Source organism: Ptychodera flava (assembly GCF_041260155.1).
Source record: "Ptychodera flava strain L36383 chromosome 23 unlocalized genomic scaffold, AS_Pfla_20210202 Scaffold_23__1_contigs__length_28996876_pilon, whole genome shotgun sequence".
Classification (NCBI taxonomy): domain Eukaryota; kingdom Metazoa; phylum Hemichordata; class Enteropneusta; family Ptychoderidae; genus Ptychodera; species Ptychodera flava.
The window spans coordinates 19,679,035-19,702,328 of record NW_027248277.1 but is presented as its reverse complement, the minus strand read 5'-3'; the positions used below and the strand labels follow the sequence as shown (position 1 = coordinate 19,702,328).

General features: G+C 35.5%; 1 protein-coding gene across 1 annotated transcript in view; it reads left to right on the top strand.

Annotated features, from left to right (window-relative positions):
- LOC139123815 (alpha-mannosidase 2x-like) overlaps positions 1-3,468 on the top strand; it is a 37,907-nt gene extending 34,439 nt beyond the window's left edge. The window contains 2 exon segments of the mRNA XM_070689967.1: positions 890-1,183; positions 2,006-3,468. Of these exon segments, the coding sequence (XP_070546068.1) occupies positions 890-1,183; positions 2,006-2,164 (453 nt within the window). The 3' untranslated portion in view covers positions 2,165-3,468.
- Positions 3,469-23,294: the final 19,826 nt, after the last annotated feature.

The window sequence follows — 23,294 nt, the reverse complement described above, 5'->3', positions numbered from 1 at the left end:
CAGCAGTGGTATTGTCCTTGACACGATGTGTCTTTGATAACCCCTCTGTATGATGAACTTGGAAATAAATTAAGGAGTTTTGTGAATAACCTTATTGTGAAATAATTATTTTTATTAGTCAAAGTTCTAAAAAAATCAGAAGTATAGTGGTTTTTTTGTATTTAAGTTGTTTTATTGGTAACATTTTCTTTAGTAACAGTAACTTAAATTAAAATGAAGTACAGTGCTTAGTTATCTACAATTTTGTGTAAAATTGAAATCCATTTGCTGCAATGTCTCTCTAATTTGTCTTTTTCCAGAGCTATTTCGTACTCTAGATGGTAGTTGAATTTCACTTGCAACATAAAAGCTGCAAAGTGTGGTTTATTCTGTTTCATTTTCATGGCATAGATGTATCTTTTGGCTAACAGTAGCAAGTGATTATTGAATGCCTTGTCGTACACTGCATCGTACACTACATCACCCAATTGCAATGATTTTCACAAAAATAAGTCTGTGGAAAGTAAAGTTACTACATGAGCTTCAAAATGAACCCTAACAAGTGGTAGACAAGAAAAGCATCATAAAATTTTGAGACTTTAAATATCTGTCCCTGAGGCACATTCTACCTTGATATAAAAATTATAACACTTCACGCAAACTACAACTGTGGTGTTATTGTATCAGGGCATTGAGTGATTATTATGAATTGTCAATACCAACCATGTACGAATATGATCTTATCATATCACTGTGAAAATGTACACCCTCAATTCCCTGTAAACAGGTCCACACTCACCATTGATAACCATGGGTTAAGGCCAAACCATTGTGCTGAAAGGGTCAAACCTGTGACAGTATTATGAAAGGAGGTGAGTATCTAATCTTTATTTGTATCTTGTTTTTGCAGACGTCAACAGTTCCTACAGGGTACCCATCTCTTCTTAGTCATACAGTCAGTCAAACTCTCAACAATCCACTGATAACATTACCTACCTTAATGGATGCTGACATCGTCACCGAGTTCGCACCATTGACGCAGCAGCTATCATGTGACGTACATCTTCTAAATCTACGCCATCTCCACGATATGAGGGAGGGTGAATCGGTACCTGGCGATGGTGCTCTTCTACTGTTACATCGACTTGGTTTTGATTGTAAATATCCAGCTACAACTCTTACATGTTCAACAAATCAGGGTCAAGTAAGTCATTTTCAGATACTGCTTTCATTCAAAAGTTGATGCAGACTTAACTCTTTTAGTGGCAAAGTCAATTTTTGTTGCCTTATTAAAATACACCCCAGGCGATAGTACATGCTAATAATAAGTTGTCTTGCCATTTTATCGATGGGAGAGGGTGCAGTCAGTGTTGTTTTCATTGCTTCTTGCTGACTCAGGCCAGAGTTTGAGGAATCAAGAAAAGCATATGATGATAGAGGGCGCTATGCTTACAACTACTGACTTGCTTGTATTGTTTGCACCACACATGCCAGTGATTCACAGCAAGTCAAGTTTTCTTGAATTTGACTCAAAAAAAAAATCTTTCACCTACCTGCAGTGGGTACACTGGTGAATACATTATCTTGAAACAATATGTGCTGTTTGTGTCAATCTCCAGGCGTTCCACGGTATTATTATCAATATTCTAAGATTTTCTTAAGAATAATTTCTTAATGATAGAAAACAAATATCTGAAAACAAAAAGTAAAATTTTTTGTCTGCCTATCCCTCCTGACACAATCTTGACTACTAGTATGTGACATGTACTCACATACAGTCACATGTTCTCTCTGGACGGATGAGACAAAGTCAGAAAGTCGTTGCAATTGGCAATTTTTGAAACACGGGGGTATTATCCTAATAATTTGCATGGTATGTTAATAAAATAACCAAGAATGATTCAAGTGAAAAAATTATTCAACAATTCTTGCTGTGGAAAAGTTGCAGTAGCTTTTTCTGTGAGTTCTTACACAATCTTTTCTGTGATGATGAGTGTTGCATCAAAAATTTCTGTTTACATTTCAGGTGACACTGGGAGATTTATTTACAGAAGACAATGTGCAAATAGAGGAGGCGACAGCAACATCGTTAACTATGATGTATGAAAAAGGCCAAGTTCAACTGTCAGAAGCTCTTTATATAGAACCAATGGAAATCAAAGCATATAGACTTAAATTCCATTAGCAAAGTTGTGAGTGGCAGTCACATTTGATCAAGCCACTTGGACATTTTAATTTCAGAATGTGAGAGAACATATCATTAACTTTAATGTACTGAATCAGAGAAACTTTGAAAGAAAATGATAAATACTTCCAGTGGGTGTCTTGAGGGCTCCCTTTGGAAATCTTGATTCTTGCTGTATTCTTTGCTTTACTGTGGAATATGTCGCCGTTGATAACTCTGGACAAATGGAAACTTGTGACTGTGATGCACGGACTTGACAGGATGTGCAAGAAGATATCCAGTTGGATGTTACACGATTTTGATAGTCACAGAATGTCAGTGATGAAAAACTGTGGAAATACCATGACCAAACACTTTTTTTTTAAATTCTTAAGATCGTTTTGAATTGTTTACATGGAGATATTTGCTGATAAGTGTATGTGATTTTAATGATTTATCGTCGTTTGACCAGCCAACATCTCACAGTGCTTTTAGTAACAGTGCATTCCTAATGTCATGTGTGTCACACATTGAAATGTCAATTATTGTATTTGCATATTTGTTGATCACGTGACCTGTTTCAGCCAATCCTTGTCATCTGTATGGTGGCAGTCAGAACACTTTCCTAATACCATTGGTCTCACACATGGCAAGGTCAACATTGTATTTGCATATTTGTTGATCATGTGACCATTTTCAGCCAATCCTTGTCATCTGTATGCTTAAAGAAAGAGCAATTTCCTATTTTCATGCGTCTTACATATGGCAATGCTATGTGCACTGTATTTGTATATTTGTTGATCATGTGACCTTTCATAGCCAATCAGTGCCATCTGAACAATGGCAGAAATGCACAGTATCTTTTCGTTCTCCTGCTAGTGGAGATAAAACTCATGCTGCTTTGAGGTTTGTACTTGTTTAAATATTTTTAACTTGTAAAATTTCGCTGGACTTTGCATTTTCAGCAGCCATCACAGGCTGAAATCAATGAAAGCACAACATATCCATCATTGTGAAGTCAAACTTCTGAGTCACGTGTCCATGTAACCATTTCACTGTCATTGCCATGCACATACTTGTGGATTCCCAGCAGAAACTCAACAACTATTTCAATCTCTTCACAAATGTCTATGTTTTACTGAAGTTCTGTTCACAAATGTCTATGTTTTACTGAAGTTTTGTTCAACAACGATATTCAATATCTTCACACTCTTGTCCATGTTTTACTGAAGTACCGACAAAAACATTTTGAATTTCTGTGACTTTGTCAATGTAATGTACTATCATCGCAATAATGAATTCAAATACACTTGTTTTTACACTAAGTTTATTGTATGTGTTTCATCCATCCACATCGCTACAGTTCACCAGTTTTATTATCTGCTCCTTGCCTTATAGCCAGTTGAGGTCTAAGTTAACCGTGGAATTCTTTTCACATCAGTGTTAAGGTTTTGCAAGATCCTTGTGTTTAACTGCAGGGGTTGGAAATCTTCATTACATCTTTCCCAACCAATTTCATACTTGGCATCATTTTACAAGTGTTATAGCCACAAACTGATGACGTCAAATCGCTGTACACAATACACAGTGCCATAATTACAAGGCGGCTGTATTTTGTGTACGGCGATTTGATGTCATCAGTTTGTGGCTATACCACTTTTAAAATGATGCCTCATAATCATGTGGGGTCTTTTAGTTTCAAAATGATATCAAGGTCTGTTATCATACACATACCTTCCTGTTATTACACTCATGATAGAAATGTATGAAGTAGTTGGAGGGACAAAAAATACTTTTTGAGTTGCAACTACAATATATGACCACCAAAGTGGTTTCATAGAAACCAAGACAGAGAGAAATGGTCAGCATAAAGTGAAAGAAATTTGGCCACTAACCCTTTTTAGTTCACTGTCAATCTGTACAGTCTTTAACTTCATTGCATTCAGGTAGAGTTGCCTCAAGGACAGATATTCATGCCCACAAAACCTTTCACTATATATACTGGTCTGCTGCTTGTGTGAAGTGACGTTGACATCCATGGAGTGAATGATCTTTTTGCAGTCTCAAGTAATGTCAAATATGATGCCAAAGTTTTCAAAGTGACCCCCAATTTATTTTCTTGATTATTCAAGATCATGATTAAGTGTTTCTTTACATAAAGTCTGCATTTTAAGTTTTCAGTCTCAAGGCTCACTCTGCTCTGAACAGCCACTATATGACAATTGTATGGTCACCATGGTGATGGCCAACAGTGCGAAAATGGTGATTCAAATCTGAGATGGTTCAATGTTTCTGTTGTCTACAGTAATTGATAGATTACCCTGACCATATATGTGAACACTGACAAGGGTGTAACTGCTGCAATACAACCCGTCCAATCTTGTCCCCTTGTGTACATGGCCAACAACACTGGAGGAAAATAGTTCAACAAAGCACTGGTGTAACAGGGTTGTCAGAGCAACAGTGAATGATAAATCATTAACACAGGAGAAGATGTGAAATGGACAATATTTTTTTATCTTGGAATTCCCCGTTTGCTGACCAACGTAAACATGCAAACAAATCTCACTTTGATGTAATAATCTGGTCAGTCTATCATGAACTAAAATGAATGGAGTAATTCACAGTTAGTGTTTATCTGGAAAGTAATTCACAATTTTGAAGTATGGGTGATCAATATTCATACACATATCATATACTTGTAAAACCAGCATCAACTCGTACACTTGTACCTCATTTTATCTAGGCTTATTTCTGACAAGCTGAAGAAAATTTACGAATTTGCAGGAAGAGAGTAATCACTAACCTTTATGTTTCCTTTTTGTATTTCAACATTCACGGACATTGATGTTGTGAAATTGACATCTACTGAAAATTCTGTCATTCTGACACCGTGTTGATCCTTATACGTCGTTAGTTTTGAAACCACCAGAACAATATAATGATAAAACAGTTTGCATATTTGGCATTGAGTTAGACTCCCCAGGCACTTGTAGAATCTGTTATTGCTTTGAATGGCCAGTGGCTGTAACTTTTTGGCGATTTTTTTTACTACTTTTATTTTGTATTTTAATTGCACATTCTTGTTCTACTCCCCAAAGCATATTGAAACACCAACTACTTAGCCTGTCAACCCTGTGCCTATACATATAAAAGGAACTGTTACTGTTTTGAGTATCAAGTCTGGTCCAGATCAGAATTCACATGTATCTCAACATGCTTTGGGGAACATAACAAGAAACTGTAATTTCCATTAAAACGAAAATGGTGAAAAAAAATTATCAAAAGTTCAGTTATTGACCCTTTTAAAAGGAATTTGAGTCTTTATATAAATCAATGCATTGTTTCCATAGTACATTGTATGTGCTATGTCATTATTTTCTTCATTTTGATAAAACCATGTTAACTTACCAAAGTGACAGAACCTTGTTCAATGTAGATACAGAAAATTATGTTATTGTATGATTCTGATTTTTGATTTTAGCTCATATTTGGTATGTTTATAAATACCAAAAGAGCTTATATGGTGAGTCGGTGACGTCTGTATGTCTGTATGTATGTGGGTATGTATGTGCGGATGTATGTCCATCACACACAAAAGCTTCCATACCACCAAAGCTACCATCTCATTATTTGGTGTACAGGTAGATGCAGGGGTTGAGATGTGACGTTGTCAAATGAACATATCAGTGTCAAAAATGTTGCAAATGAGTGTTTAAAACCTGTCCATCCCCATTTCCCTGTAAAAAGGTCCACACTCAACATTGATAACAATGGATATGAGCTAAACCATGGTTGTGTGAAAGGGTTAACATGCATTGAGGTGTCGAGCAAGTACTTGAAATTGACATGGGTCACAGTAGACATTCAGAGGAACTATGTTGTTTTGCATATTCTATGTTTATTGTGGCAGGTAGTGGTTAGAGCCCTGGACATTAGTGATATTTGTTACTTTTTATCTTGCCCTTACGGAAAACCTATGTCCACAGTAGATGAGAGTAGATCTACGGACCGTCTGCAGTAGACTTTATGTAGATCTACATGAGGGTTTTGTAGATGAACAGCCACAGCAGTTTGTCTACATGAAGCTTTGTCTACAGATATTGTCCACACCAGACATGACTATGTCTACATTTTGCACTAACTTCGTCTACGCTTGATCTACACTGATCTACCATATAATCTAAGGGAGTTTCATCTACAAAATTCACTTAGGCAAACAAAGACTCATCTACTTCTAATTCAAAAATCACCATCTTGTCTACATTTAATCTAATGTATTGTTTCTTGCTGTATACTATGTCCAACAATCCAATCTCTTCAAATTCTATGATTGGCAAACTGCAGGCTCCATGCGAGAAGGCACGAGTAAAAGACAAGACATTTTACCTTACATTTGAATATATACTGTACAACAATAGAGAGAAGAAATTAGTGAATTAATTTTCATTTCATCCTAAGGCACTCCTGTTTAACTCGAGAAACACAAATGCAAAATATCACAGGGATCAAACTACAATTTTGTGGTAAAGTTAAAATGCAAAGATTATCCAGTAATTAATTTTGAAAAAGTGACTTTAAGTGAATCACAATAAAAAGAATAAAAAAAATCAATGTTTTCATTGATACTTTCTTCAGATTGGTCAATACAGTAGCATCTAACCACGGGCCGGACACTGATCTAATTCATAAGTTGTTTTTTTTTAGTTATGTGACTATTACAAAACTTCATAAATATGCAAGTGAGCTATTTGTTAACTGCAACTTTATTTCCTCGGCTTCATATCCAACAAACAATCAAACGAACCTGTTTGATATCCCAGCTGCTTTTAATTGTAAAAAATAAAATCAAAACTATCCTCGTATAAAACTTTCTGAGTATCATTAAGTCACTGCTGAATCGTGTGAAAATCAGCAGCCACGGCCCTATCTCTCGGTCAACTTACAAATAATTGTATTGACATTGTTATCATTGCCACGTAACAGATAAGACTACGTTACAGTGTTATTTTGGCAATGGCATTCCAGTACACATGCATAACACGAGTCAGCTTTAAAATTACCAGTACTGCTTTAAGTAATTTCTTCACCTGAGCGACGTATTTTCTTGCATTTTCATGAAGAGTTCGCGCATGGACTGATCTCCCCACCACCTTTCAGCCTCCACCTCTTGCTCTTTTAGAGCAAATGACCTTGTGACTGGCTTCGATTTCCGGGTCAACTGTGAGAGTTGACCTTATGCGCATGCGCAATCAGAAGGCGCCATGTTTTCAACGGTTCATCATATCAATGCATATCGGGGAGAGAAGCCAGCCTGCTCACCATTCGTACTTCAACAAATCTTATTTTTCAAGCACATTTTCGTCATCTGCACACCTTGGAAACAATGTGACATCAATTCTGATATGCATAGAAAGTGTTCCGATCGAGAATTACATCGGGTTGAGACATCGATAACTTGACAATGGCAGTGCCTCTACACTGCAAGTACTGGTACTGCGGTAATCGTAATGCAACTTGTAAGGTAGGCCCGTGAGCTTGAGGTAGGCAAGGTTTGTTGATCGCCTGTTTTAATACCACGACCATATGAATTTTGATTGTGTAACATGTAGAATATTTCAGTTCTAAATTTTTTAATAAAGCGTCGTTGAATGTACTGAAATGCTTTGTATGCAGTTTATTCTGTTAATCATGTAATGATGTATGTACAGTTGAGAAAGATTTTGAAAAATTTGAGTAGGCCTAAGCATGCACAATGTTCTACTCTCTATTTCGACCTGAATACCACTCATGATCGGTCATTGAATGATTGATTTTTCCAGCGTGAGATATCTTATGCAAAGGTCCATCGATACCATGGTGCTCAGTGAAGTTGCCACCAAATTACATCAAGAGGATGTTGTTGTGATATGCAATATTGTGATACTCATCATGAACTACAGCTCTAGCCCATGCTACACCATGGCCATCGGTCAATTTTTAAAGTCTAAAAATTGATTGACATGTTAACATACTTACATTTTCATTTTTAACACTTTTGCAAGATCTCCATGCCTCACTAATTTCTAGTTCTTTGTCTTAGCTACATGCATCTTATACGTAATTTATTCCATCTACATCGTGTCTGCCTTTCATCTACATTTTATCTACTCTCTAAACTATGACCTGATGATTAATATGCACAAAAGTAGACGAAGCAATAGATCTACATCTTGTCTACATGTCATCTACCTGAGATCTACATTTCATCTAATTTTTCATCCACATTTTGTCTACATTTCATCTACTCTCTGAACTATGACCTCATTAGTATGCACAAAAGTAGATGAAGCAGTTCATCTACTGCCCAATTAAAATAAAGTCTACTGTAGATCTAATGTGGACTAGATGTAGATCTCAATTTTCCGTAAGGGTTTACAACAGTCGTCAGCGTTTGTTGGAACATACCACTATGAAAACATTAATTATTCACTGGGATTTCACTATTTTCAGAGATAGACGAAATTTTCTAATTGAAAATCCCATGAAAATTTCAAATTGCAATAGATTCTATTTTTTCACTGGCAAATGAATCAAGTGTCAGTGACACAATCCCAAGCACCAAATTCCCAGTGAAAATTATGATAGCGTGTTCATTCATACACATTTATTTAATGTTACATATAAGTTTGTTTCATATTTTGGCGTTATTTCAAGTTGAAATGTATTTTTAATATGAGTACAGTTGACCTCGCAATTTTGTGCAGAAGTAGAAAAATAGTGCAAGGATGTTGGTAATTTCTGTGCACTTCACTCAGAATGTAATATGCTATAGCTGCATTGGATATTTTAGTTTGGTGCACTCACAAAGTTAAAGGTATACTGGCACCTTTTCCAATTTTGCCACAGTTACCATGGAAACAGAAAATCTAACCAATCACAGATTTTAAGCGGGTGGCCGCTTTTTAAAAATGGCGCCCTCACAGAGCATTTTGAATACCAAGGAACGCCCCTTTGACCAGATATGGGCATATTTAGATTAGAGGTGACTGTATACTTTTAAGAAAATTCAATTGAGTTGAAAAAAAGTAGGGTGCATGCTCTCCTTACTGTACCACACTGTGCTAAATTTGTTTGAATACATCTGAAGTTGTTTGCTCAGCCTCAGATCAGAATTCTCTTTATGAATCTTTAGTCTTTGTAACTTTTACTTTCAGTAGGTCACCAAATGTCAAATGTCTCCAAAAAATGCATCATTTCTCACAGATTTCAATCCAGATATAATTGCAAGATGAAATTTTTACCATATTGTATTTAAATGGCATGGTCAAAAGATGTTACGAAAAGGCTATCTGTAATGATATGTTATGGATGCCATTTGCAAGCAGCCTCATTATCTGGTGTGCATAGAGTATTTGTAGTAAAAGCACTGTTGAAGGACAAGAGGCTGTAACTTTTAGAGATTTTTTCACTCTTTGTTTTTTAATGCCAACTACAGCTTCTTGTGCCAATTCCCAGAGCATGTCAAGATATACAGTATTCAGCTTGTCAACTCAGCCTATACATGTGTAGACCGCATTGTTATTGTTGATGAGCGAATTCTTGTCCAGACCAGAATTCAAATGTAAACAAGAACAGCGCATGCTATATATATAGATGCTGGGTTGGCAAGTTGAATAAAGCACACCAGCGATGGCATACCACGAGATTTTGACCAGTTCACGACATATATGCACAAGCGATAGTGAGTGCATATATAGAGTGAGCTGGTCAAAATCGAGTGGTATACCTCCGCTGGGTGTGATTTATTGCTATTATATCATAGCAGTATATTGGCATTCAGGCATGGAAAGTCAAAAAGGGATTTTGGAGAGCTTGAGTGTGTGCCACCCATAGTATATTGCCGATATAGGCTACCACGGTTCTTTTCATGTCTCGACCAATCTAGATCGCTCTATTTACGCTATCAATGTACTGGTATAATAGATGTTTTAACATGCACTGAGGTGGAACAAGATGTAGAAATTGCCATACTAAACAAAAATATTGAAACAATCATCGAAAGTTACGGCTATATTGGCCCTTTAAACGGTACGCCATGTCAGTGTACCGGTAGCTACTTGACCTGATGTCAGTATCATTTCCATGCAGGAGGGTTACATGGTGATATTCCCTGGTAGTAACAATTGATTTCTGTCACATCATGCTTCATCAGGCAAACCTGCTAAGTGTCATTTCCAATACGTCTCAGTTTTTGTGCAGAAATTCATGAAATTCAAGGCATTACTTGTAAATACAAAATTCAAATGTACGTCTAAAATATATGAAAGTGTGAGAGAGCAATTGTCAAAGCAACATTTCAGCAATATCATTCCTTGAATAAATTGAATGTTTCTGTCAAAAGATTGCCACCATAGTAATTGTTATTTCAATTAGATGTTCAACTATTCAAGTGAGCTAGGGTTTTTTCAGACTTCATATGTGATCCTTTTCTCAGTTTCTGAATAATCCTGGGTAAGGATGTGTGAAAAGACAGCCTTCTCTTTAAGTGCTTTTTTACATCTAGAAGCTTACAAAATCACTCTTCATTTGTAAAAACTCAAACACAGTTTTGTAATGTGGAGGCAAAGTCTAGTTTATAGTCTTTTAGCTTTAGCAAATCTTTCTGCAGATAGGTATATGTAGCTAGTTATGTCATGTCATTTACCGTACCAAGGAGGATAGTTGGTTAAATCAACTACAACTGTGATGTTACATCATAGACTCTAATCATGGTGCAGAAGGCCATGATAAGTAGCAATACAGTGTATGTGCATGTATCAATATTTCAAGATCCCACCATAAAAGGGACATGGTGTGCACAAGTTACTTTCAGGGTATTTGTATACGAACACACACTCTAGAGAGAACACTGCCTGACAGAAAATTCTGAATATTACAAATAAAAATGGCATCATTTAATGGTTATTTTGAAGTGTTTAAACATGCAGTCAAAATTGCGTTTGATAGGATTATTGCTCAGAATTATGTTGTTAAAAGAAACACGTGAACATACTACTGGAAAAATTCCTGTTACAAGCTACTGCTTGATTTCCTTTTATACCTCATTTGCATATTTTTGACACTGACATGGTGCACCTGTAATACTAAGATGGCAGGTGCTGTGGTCTTTGAGTTGATGTGAACGGATGGATCGACTGACGTACACCTGCACATACATACATACATACATAAGTACATATATCACCGACTTACCATATAAGCTCTGTAAGGACATTTGAGTAGGTTTGTCTGAAGGCAAAGGCTTGTGCCCTTGTCTAGTATTTGTCAAATTGCATCATGTTTTGCTTAAGTTTTCTTAATATCAAAAAAGAAAAGTTCCTGAGACATTCAATATTAAGTGGATGCGGGAACCCTGTATACAAAATATAACTAATGGCAGTGCCCATCAGTAGAACGATGTGTGGAAATACAGCAAATACTCGGGAGAATTCCGTAATTATTCGCCTTTTACTGCATTTAGAAAGCTTTGCACGTAGAAAATTATGTCAGTGATTGTGATAAGTTCAGTAATTAGCTTATGAGATTGTACTGTTTGACAATCTGTTTTGCGCATTTGCATATGTGATTCCCTCAACTTTGCTGCAAAAAACTTGTAGACTGTGGACATCGTTGGCAAATACTGAAGACAAAAAGTGAGTACTAGCTGTCTCAGTGCCTTTTATGACAAGTTTGACCCTTTTCATAATGAAGTTTGCTCACTTGCATATTACTCATCTTATTAATTTTATTTGAACAATCTTAAATTTGCACAGAAACTGGAATATTGAATCAAGTTGAAAATATAAAACTTTCAGCCAATTAAGTAGTATGAAGGTTTAATTTTGGATATTTTTTCGTATTTCTGTAACCATTTAGGTATTAGTCATTTATTCAAGTTTTAAATGAACAGCATGCATCTTACTGCAAACGTTTAAGGTCATAAAAATGGAGTGTAGAATTTTTAACTAGTTTTGAGATTTGTTTTGCTCATTTGCATGGTAGTCATATGTTTAAGTTTGCATCAAAATAGAATGTTGCCTTCAAATTTTCAAGCCCCAGGGCCAGTAGTTTTAGTCCCTGTGTACTAAGTCCGCTGAACTTATGGATTTGGGTCTGTCAGTGTGTCTGTCCACACAGGTATCTCAGACATGTCTGAGCCAATTCCTTTCAAACTTGTGGCAACATATGGATGATATCTGTTTTTAAAGTGGCATTCATAATTTAATCTAATTTGTATAATCAGTGATCTTTGAAAAAAGACATGTCTAGAGAGACTGTACTAAATTTGATGAAACTTTGTACAGATGTTCCCAAAGAACTGTAATAGTCCACAAAGACATATGACAGTATTGTGTCAATCAATTTCTTATTTTCGGTATGATTTTGTAATAAGGTCAAAAGATACTGCATCAACTTTGATAAATTCCTCCTGTTTTAACCATGGAATTGGAATAAATGGACAACTGAATATTTCAAGTGTGGAGTGTTCAAAACGTGGCAGTCCAAGATGAGCTAAATTAACAATAGGGGAGGAAAACAACATTGTGCAGTTTCACAGTCAGCAAGAAATTCTTTGTACAAAGGATACAGCCAATTCAGACATGTTTTGACAGCTAACATGGTTACTTTGTTTGCTCACCAGACTGCTCACCTCCACAACCTATCATCCCCCTAACTTTGTCCGCTGACGATGAAAAAATTTAAACCTTTCCACAACAAAGTATGTAACCAAAGACCGTAACCTGGAGGTTAAATTTGACAGCAAATTGATAACTTTCGATATATATGTGATAAGTTTTCAATTTTTGAAAACATGGAATAGGACAATACTGTCAAAAAGTCATAATCTACTGCACTCCCTGCTTCAAATCTTAGTTTGCTTTCTTTCTGTATTGATGCACATGTTGACTTTTTGAATGTTTTGTCAAATCTGGCTGCTTTGGACAAAACATATCGTGAGAATATAATGAAATGCCTTCCTGAATGAATGAATGAATGAATGAATGAATAGTGTAAACTTCACTGACCTTGATTTTCAAATCTGATTCAAATATTTTCATTATTCAATGACCATAATAAGTTTGGGATGTTTTTTGGCACCTTGTATATTTACATCATATTCAATTGTACAACTACAGAGTACTTGTGGTGGTTCTCACTCTATCAAATGTTTCGATTATTCTGCATTCATACATTATTTATTAACAATTTGCAAATAAATTGACAGATTTTGAAAGAATTAAGTTGCAAATTGTCATCCCCTGACAGACATCACCGACCTCATGTATCTTAAGCTTAGTATGACACCCCATGTGAGATGAAGTGATACTGTATCCAGTCACAGCCTCTCCACCCAACTAAGCCAATCAATGAGCAAGTTTTGCATGATTCGTAAAGTAAGGCAAAACGTTTTAAATGTCTACCAATGGGATCGAATATGTCAACTTGAGTAAAACGTCCACACATAAAGACACACAACATTGCCGTGATGAACTTTAACATAGATACTTGAGATTATACTATTTACGTTCTCTCACAAAATATGAATATCTGTTCGATCACTAAGTGCACTTTTGCAGTTTTGTTCATGATAATCACTACATATACGCTAAACGCCGTACGCTCATTGACAGATCTTTCCAACAAAGTTGTAATATATACCACAAACACACACAAGTACCCTCCTTGAGAAAAGTGATGCGTTCGGAGCAAGTTTCCAGTGTTCGTTAACACATAGCAGGTAGCGCCTATGATTAAAACAAGTCATTGACAATGACATATCCCACTTGTAATAGAGTATTAGTCTTGATGGGGCAGGGAATGTGGTCATTAAGAAGTATCACTGGAGTGTATATGTTGAGATCTATGGGCACATAGGTCTATGTCGTTGTTCCCAATTTGAAACACATGAGGCATGTCTAAGTTATGGTTCTAAATGGGGAAAAAAGATCAGACCTCTAGCTGTATTGGCCAGCCAAGAAATACATATGCGCATAATAATGTGGTACAAGATGTGACATCTTAAGGTCTAATATCCTATCAGAATTGGAGGGTATAGAACTTGTGGTTACTGAGTTATGCATATATATATATATATATGTATAATCAAGGTCAAAGGTCATAAGGTCACGTGACATTTTGAAAAAAATTGTATTGCTAATTAATCCCTATATGCCAAAAATCAGACCTCTAGCTCTATTCCCTTGCCCAGAATTAGATGTGTGCATAATTAATGAGGTAAAGCGTGTGTTGTCATAAGGTCTCCCATCCTACTAAATACAAAGGACATAGCACTTGTGGTTACTTATTTATTGACATAAACATATATTTTAGGTTAAAGGTCATCGAGGTCACATGACATTTGGTCAGAAAATTTCTCTCCTATAGTTACCCCTATATACCAAAAATCAGACATCCAGCTCTATTGGCTTGCTCAAAATTAGATATGCGCATAATTAATGAGGTACAATATATGGCGTCATAAAGTATCCCATCATATCATACATGCAGGTGGTAGCACTTGTGGTTACTGAGTTGTGGACAAATATGTATATTTGAGGTCAAAGGTCACCGAGGTCACGTGACATTCTGTCAAAAAAATTGTATTGCTAAGTTATCCCTATATACCAAAAATCAGACCTCTAGCTCTATTGGCTCGCTCAAAATTAGATATTGCATAATTAATGAGGTACAATATGTGGCGTCATGTGTCCCATCCTACCATACATGCAGGAAGTAGCACTTGTGGTTACTGAGTTATGGACAAATATGTATATTTGAGGTCAAAGGTCACCGAGGTCACGTGACATTTTGAAAAAAAAATAGTATTGCTAAGTTATCCCTATATACCAAAAATCAGACCTCTAGCTCTATTGGCTCGCTCAAAATTAGATATGCACATAATTAATGAGGTACAATATGTGGCGTCATAAGCTGTCCCATCATACCATATATGAAGGGTGTAGCACTTGTGGTTACCGAGTTATGGACAATATATATATATTTGAGGTCAAAGGTCACCAAGGTCTCGTGACATTTTGTCAAAATATCTGAGATATCTGCGTGAACGGATGGACTCACGGATGGACTCATGGACGGACATGACCCAATCTATAAGCCCCCTGGACTTCATCCATGGGGACTAAAAACTGTGTCACTGCATCCTTTTTGCAATATGAATACGATGAGAAACTGAATTTTTATTTTTCTTGGCCTTATACATGGGAGTCTATGGACTGCCTTATACATGGGAGTCTATGGACTGCCTTATACATGGGAGTCTATGGAGACTGCCTTATACATGGGAGTCTATGGAGGTGAAAACTAAAAAGTCCTCTAACACGGCCAATTTGATCGCATTGTGAAACAAATCGACGTGCATCTGTATGGGGTAGGTACTATCCTTGTGCAAAGTTTGAAAGAAATTGACCTGGGTATGTCTTAGATATCTGCGTGAATGGACGCACACACGCACGGACGCACACACACGGACGCACGCACGCACGACGCATGCACGGACATGACCAAACCTATAAGTCCCCCCCGGACGGTGTCCGTGGGGACTAATAAGACACAGGCATGTTTTCAATACCCACCTATGCATTGCAAAGATGTCAAAATATAAACATATAAACAAACAAACCATTTACGACAGAGCACCAATAGACCTTTCCCAATTATCCCACAATGCACTGCTGTGGCTACAACAAATACCGTATTTACACTCAAAACAAGGAAAATACTGACTTGTGTTGTACAACGGATTGTTATACAAGAATGACACAAATTTGCAATGCCAAATAATTCCCCGTATAAATTCTATCCAACTGCGACGAAAATACAGGTCAGGGTGTAATCTGCCGTAGAGTTCTATGAGTAACATACCTGCGTGTACCCTAGCGCGCACTGTATCATGGAACTAGTAAAAGAACTACACAACTTTGCCTTCATAAATAAACACGGACCCAGTACAGGTTCTTGTATAGCAGGCTACCATGCATTCTCGGTAGAATTAGAATCCAAACATAAATGCTTGGAAGTCGTTTTCTTCTTCTCTTCTTCGTCCCCCTCTCTCTCTCTCTCTCTCTCTCTCTCTCTCTCTCTCTCTCTCTCTGTCCCTCTCTCTCTCTGTCTCTCTTTCTCACACACACACGTACACAAAGTAAGAATTCAAATTGTTCGCTTTTGCGAAAGTTCTTTGACGGAAAACTACCCGCACAAGCTGCAGCGAGGGTATTTCTTCCGTACTTCACGTTCGTGTCACAGGATAATAAAAATCCTGGACTTGTTTTAAATATTAACTAAAATTAATTTTCGCCCAAATTTCACCTTAAGTTGTCTTTTGAAACAGACCCAAAAACGCCATCGGGGCTGACTCATTCCATTGACATAGCGTGGTCCCTGTTGACAGTATTTACACTGATTCATGTATAAATCTGATTTTTCGTGTCATAATTATCATAGTAATATGCATTTGGAATGGATGAAATAGCTAGGTGCACTGAACCCTCGAAATTAAAGGCCATTTGTAATTCTCATTTCGCCAAATTTGCTTGAGTACGGACGTGTTTGTCTTCAATTACACAAGTAGTACGGTGCCGTGGTACCTCTGATATCTGGTAAGGACTGGACAACGTACGACTACTGTTCGCAACAGAAAGCTTGAAGCTGTTCTCCAGTAAAACCTAGAGTTAAGCTGAACAGAGTTGCTACACTGGTGGAGAATCCGGGTAATTGAAGCGACATGACTTCATGATCTTTAAAGAATAGGTAGAATTGAGATTGATGGCTTATATTTACAGCAGGGAACTCAGCCTGAGTTGCAGCATAAGCTTTCTCATAAGCGTCTCCTGAATGAATCTCATCTCTCATTTATTCCATTTAAAGGTTACTGTTACGTAATCTACCTTTACTCTAAAGGTAATACACATTGAAATCTAATGACACACCATCTCATGATACAACGAATTGCTGACTCTTCATAATATGTTTATTCTGCAAATGATACAAAATATTTCTTTTTACATATATCTTCACATTTCTCTGTACATTTCTCATACAATGTTACAAGGAAATACAAATGTCTCAGTAATTGAAGTGACATAACATAACATAAATGTAACTTCAGTTTGAAAATATAGTCATTGAAACAATGTCAAATTAATTGCTATTAGAAAGCATAAACCCTACATTTTGTCCCTGATAATGGTTTTGTGACATGTCAAAAGTATCATTTTCTACAAGAAATTTTGTGACTACTGCCCTCCTTTTTCATAAATTACAGTTTACATATTATGGTATGTTATAGAACTTTGCAAGCAGGTAACGATCTCTTGTAATATTCTTAGAAAATCTCACACATGTACAAATCTTTCAGGATGAAATTTAAAATATATCTACCTAATAATATTTGGTTTAGTATAATTGTCTTTGGCTTTGAAAATCTCAAACTGTGTTAGAGGAAAAACATGTCTAATTTTCAGCATCAAATGTATTCTACTCCGGTCAAATTCCATTGTTGATAATAACAGAGAAGAGTACATGCTATCAGGCTGTTTTGACAAGATGAACACTGGGCATTTTGACATGGTTTTGGGATGTGGAGAAGATAATTTGCTGAACAAAATGGCACCGATGAACAAACAACAAGAACATCAAGTGTTCATATAAAGACTGAAAACTTTTAGTGAAGTCAAAACGTATTTCAACCAAATAATAAAATGTGAAAAATTGATGGACAGTCCACCATGCAACCTTTCAAAGAAACTGTGAGAAAATATTTTTGTTCAATATAAAATAGTACATGCATTGCCCACAGTTAGAAATATTTGTCGGGCATCATGATTAAAGCTCTAGTTGCTCAGCAACACAAACTTTATATTGAAATACAATATTAGAAGGTAAATAAAAAGTTATAGCTCATGTACTTGAAAAACTATCATGACCTTGAATTTCAAAATTTGAATTAATGAATCATTAATCATTGCAAACTTTCTGACAAGAATACAATAAGGTAAAGGCTCACAGTAATGTAACAAATTGTGTAAACAAGGGCATTGCTTTAAGGTTACACAGAAATTTGACAAACATTGCTTGGAATGTGCTCAGTAATTATATTAATTAAAAGCAAAAGTATATTTGAAGAACATCAATGTAACTGAAGGAAAGTGACCAGGTATTTTGCTAGCTATTAGCTAGAATAATTACATTGTCAATTCTTTTTAAAAATAACAGGCTTCTGTTTCCGAACCGACATAAAGTTATTGTAGTCAATAACATGTTTTCTACTCGCCTACACACTTACAAGTGTACACATTCTGCATTCATTTTCAACATTGACACAAAATATATCCATAGTAAACAAATCTACTCTCAGACTGTAAGAAATCATAAGTAAGGCTTAACATCTCTTCAGGAAGAAATGTTGTAGACTTGCAGTATAACATCCTATCTTTAAAATGTTATAACATAGGGCCACAATCCCTGAAGATAACATGGATACAAAATTAAGTATTTCCTGACTGTATGAAAAAATCTCACTAAGGTTATCCTAGGGACCTGTAAACCAATATTAAAGCTGTCTGACCAGTGGTTTGTAACAAAAACAAGCAACCCAACAGTTGACAGAGCTCTGCTGTGTTATGTAGATAATAACTTTTTGTGACACACGTATTGATGAAGAAGGTGGATATCTTTGATAGCTCATTTCAGGATGGCCGGACAAAAATGGCAAAATTAGCTGCAAAAATACAAAATTGAGAATTTCATCATAATTTCAATATATTACATTAAGATAAAGCCTAGGAAACTGTATACCAAATATCAAAGCTAACTTTTGAGAAACAAATATATTGACCAAAAACGGCAAACATGACCAAAAAAAACAAAAATTGAAGATTTCATCACATTTTAATATATCACACTAAGACAACCCCTAGGAACCTGTAACCAAATACCAAAGGTATCAGACAAGTAGTTTTTGATTAACACATTTTTTGACCAGAAATGGCAAAAATTGCACCAAAAATTCAAAATTGCAGATTTCGTCATATATTCAATATCTCATAGGAACCTCTATATCAAATATCAAAGCTGTCAGATGATTGCTTTTGATGAAATAAAGTTTTGACCAAATTGACAAAAAAAAATCCTTAAAAATACAGATTTGCATAATTTGAACAAATCTAAGGTGGATTATCCCTAGGGACCTGTATACCAAATAACAAAGCTGTCTGATGATTGCTTTAGATGAAATAAAGTTTTGACCAAATTGACAAAAAAAATCCTTAAAAATACAGATTTGCATAATTTGAACAAATCTAAGGTGGGTTATCCCTAGGGACCTGTATACCAAATAACAAAGCTGTCTGACCAGTGGTTATGAGGAAGAAGAAGATTTTTTCAAAAACGCTTTTTTGGCGCTAATTTGCATAGTTTCACCAATATCAAAAAACAAAAAAACTGGTTCCTCAAAATTACACTTTTCATCTACATAACAGATGTCAAATCAGTAAGTACTGCGGTTCTCAAGATATTTGAGTGGACGGACGCCTCACTAACGGACATACATACATACATACATACATACATACATACATACACACACATACATACATACATACATACATACATACATACATACAGAGTGACGACGGACGCCAGGCGGATACCAATCCCAATAGCTTCTATAGACTATAGTCTATAGTAGCTAAAAATACAAGTCACTATATCTTTTACACAATATAAATGTTGCTTTATATCAGGGGCAATTGTTATGATAAACCTTGCAGATCATATTGTTGTTTGCAGAATCACTTTGCAGTGTCCATATTCCATATGTTAACATTCATTTTTGTCATATCATCATGAGACATATAGTTATTATTATAATACAATATCGCTCATACTCGTGAATGGAATATGTTCATCAGTCATACACTTAAAGAACCATAATACAAACAGAAAGAATGGCATATAATAGTTCTCCTATAATTCACATGAAATACAACATGGCTAGTATGAATATTTTACAACAATGAAAAATAAAATTCAATTTGTCAATTTCGACCTAGCATTGGCTGAAGGAATGCCAAAGACATTAGAAAAAACCCTTTACATTGTAATTAAATAATATTACAATTTGAATTTAATGATACATTTTAAATTGCACATTCTGGGACAATGTTGTCAACATCAACATCAATATCAATCATTTTAAATGTTACAATTCTCCTAACAAACACATTAAAAGACCAGAGGCAACTGAATTATTGTGTCAAACTTCATGTCAAGAAAATCATGAAAATTAAAAAGTAGGATCAGTAATGTAGCTAATTATAAATATAGCTACATTAAACATGTAGTCAAATAGCCACAAAAAGAGATTACCTCTTGTTCGAAAAGTACAAGATGTACCAAATACTTACCGATCAAAAACGAAACTAATAGGAAAATGGCAGGCAACAAATGTAGTTTATTACATGCCTCGCATATCGAACGTCGCGCGCTCCATAGGATTCAATGGTAACTCGTCGATGACGTAGCGGGCCGCATAGTCATCATTGGACTGAAAGTGAACCGGAACTATTTTCAACTTGACAACTTTTTGATGTAAAAATGTTGAAATTTCATGTTTTGCATAGGAGATCAGGTTTTGGAAAATTTTGCAGAAAAAATTGTTAAACCGCATAACAGTAGTTTAAATATAGCATTGCGCCATTCGATGATGAAAATCGTTCCATTTTTAACGGATTTTCGTCTAAAATGGAAATAAAGCATTTGATTATGATTTGCCAATAAACCTAAATATTTTGAGTGAACACTCTGTAAGAGAGGCATGTAATAAAAATATTATAGCCCAAACAAGGGACTATGTACCCTCGGGGCAGGAGACAATTTGCCCTCCTTACGTCGGGCAAATGGTCACCTACCCTCGGGCACATAGTCCCATATTTGGGCTATAATATATAATCCTAATAAATAAGCTTGTATACTGGTACGTATTACAATCTATAATATTGCTAATGATACACCAGTGGTATATTTACAGAATGATACACATAGAAAATTCAACACTCTGACTTAATTGTAATGAGGGAAGATAATATTCAGTTCATAGAATTATCAATCAATCTTAGAAGACATAAAATACTAGTCACCAACTTCTTCTTCTCATCATTATTAAAACGTATTCTTACAAGTTTTGACACTTAATTTCAATTAGTCTGCTGCAAATCATGTTCTTGTTTACTACAAATCATGTTTCAGTTTCCAGTGTTTCCGTAGTATTTATGCTAAGTGTGTAGCATTATGGTTTACAGTCTAGGTTTACATGAAGTTATCATGATGGAAAAAATTGAGATAAGCCACAATAATCCCCACGTGATTAATTAAAGCTACCTAGCGGCTGATATACCGGTAGCTTCGCTGTGTTCATGTAGAGAATAACTATTTTTGACCCATGTTGATGAAGAAGGTCGAAATCTTTCATAGCTCAATGCAGTGGCCAGAAAAAAGTGGCTAAAATAAGCTGCAAAAATACACAATTGAAGATTTCATCATACTTTGAATATATCACATCGGATCATCCCTAAGAACATGTCAACCAAAGCTATCTGATGAGTAGTTTTGTGAGAATAAAATTTTCTGACCCAAAATGGCAACAATTGCCCCCAAAAATAAAAATTGCAGATTTCATCATAATTTCAAAAGATCAAATTTAGTTCATCTATAGAAACCTGTATACCAAATTTCAAAGCTGTTAGACCAGTACTTTTTAAGAAACACATTTTTTGACCAAAAATGGAAAAAATTACCCCAAAAATTCAAAATTGCAGATATCATCATTATTTTAATAAATATCATTTAGTTCATCTATAGAAACCTGTATACTAAATTTCAAAGCTATCAGATGACTAGTTTTGAAAATATACATTTTTGGACCAAAAATGGCACAAATTACCCCCAAAATACAAAATTACAGATTTCATCAGAAATTCAATATATGACTTAGCTCATCTGTAGAAATCTGTATACCAAATTTCAAAGCTATCAGACCAGTACTTTTTGAGAAAGACATTTTTTGACCAAAAATGGCAAAAATTGCCCCAAAATTACAAAATTGCCGATTTCATCATAATTTCAATAAATATCATTAAGGTGATCTTTGGGAACCTGTATAATAATTTGCAAAGCTATCAGATGAGTAGTTTTGGAAATACACATTTTTTGACCAAGAATGGAAAAAATTGCCCTGAAAATACAAAATTGCAGAGTTCATCATAATTTGAACAAATATCATTAAGTTCATCTGTAGGAACCTGTATACCAAATTTCAAAGCTATCAGATGAGTAGTTTTGGAAATACACATTTTTTGACCAAAAATGGCAAAAATTGCCCCAAAAATACAAAATTACAGATTTCATCAGAAATTCTATACATCTTTCTTTGTTCATCTATAGAAACCTGTATACCAAATTTCAAAACTATCAGACCAGTACTTTTTAAGAAATACATTTTTGACCAAAAATGGCAAAAAATTGCCTTTAAAATACAAATGTGCATATTTCTGCATAATTTGAACAAATCTGAAATAGATTATCCCTAGGGACATATGTACCAAAATCAAAGCTATTTGACTGGTAGTTTTGAAGAAGAAGATTTTTAAAGATTTTTTTACCAAAAATGACAAAAATTGCCTTAAAAATACAAATATGCAAATTTCACCACGATTTGTACAAATCTGACTGAAGTCACCCTAAGTAAACTGCATATCAAATTTCAAAGCAATCGGACAAGCGGTTTCAGAGGAGAAGATTTTTTTACCAAAAACACCAAAAAACCTCAAAAAATACAAATATGCAAATTTCACCACAATTTGAACAAACTTAAGTGGGGTCACCCCAGTGAACTGCATATAAAATTTCAAAGCAATCGGACTTGTGGTTTCAGAGGAGACGGCAATTGTTGACGGACGACGACATACAGCGACGATGGACGACGACGGAAAATCAATCTATTTGATAAGCTGCACGTCGCTGACAGTGGAGCTAAAAAGTCTATGCACATCTAGGTGTAGAAGACCCCTCTGTTAGTCCTTAGATAGCATAGAGTGGCTCCTTTCTGATGCTT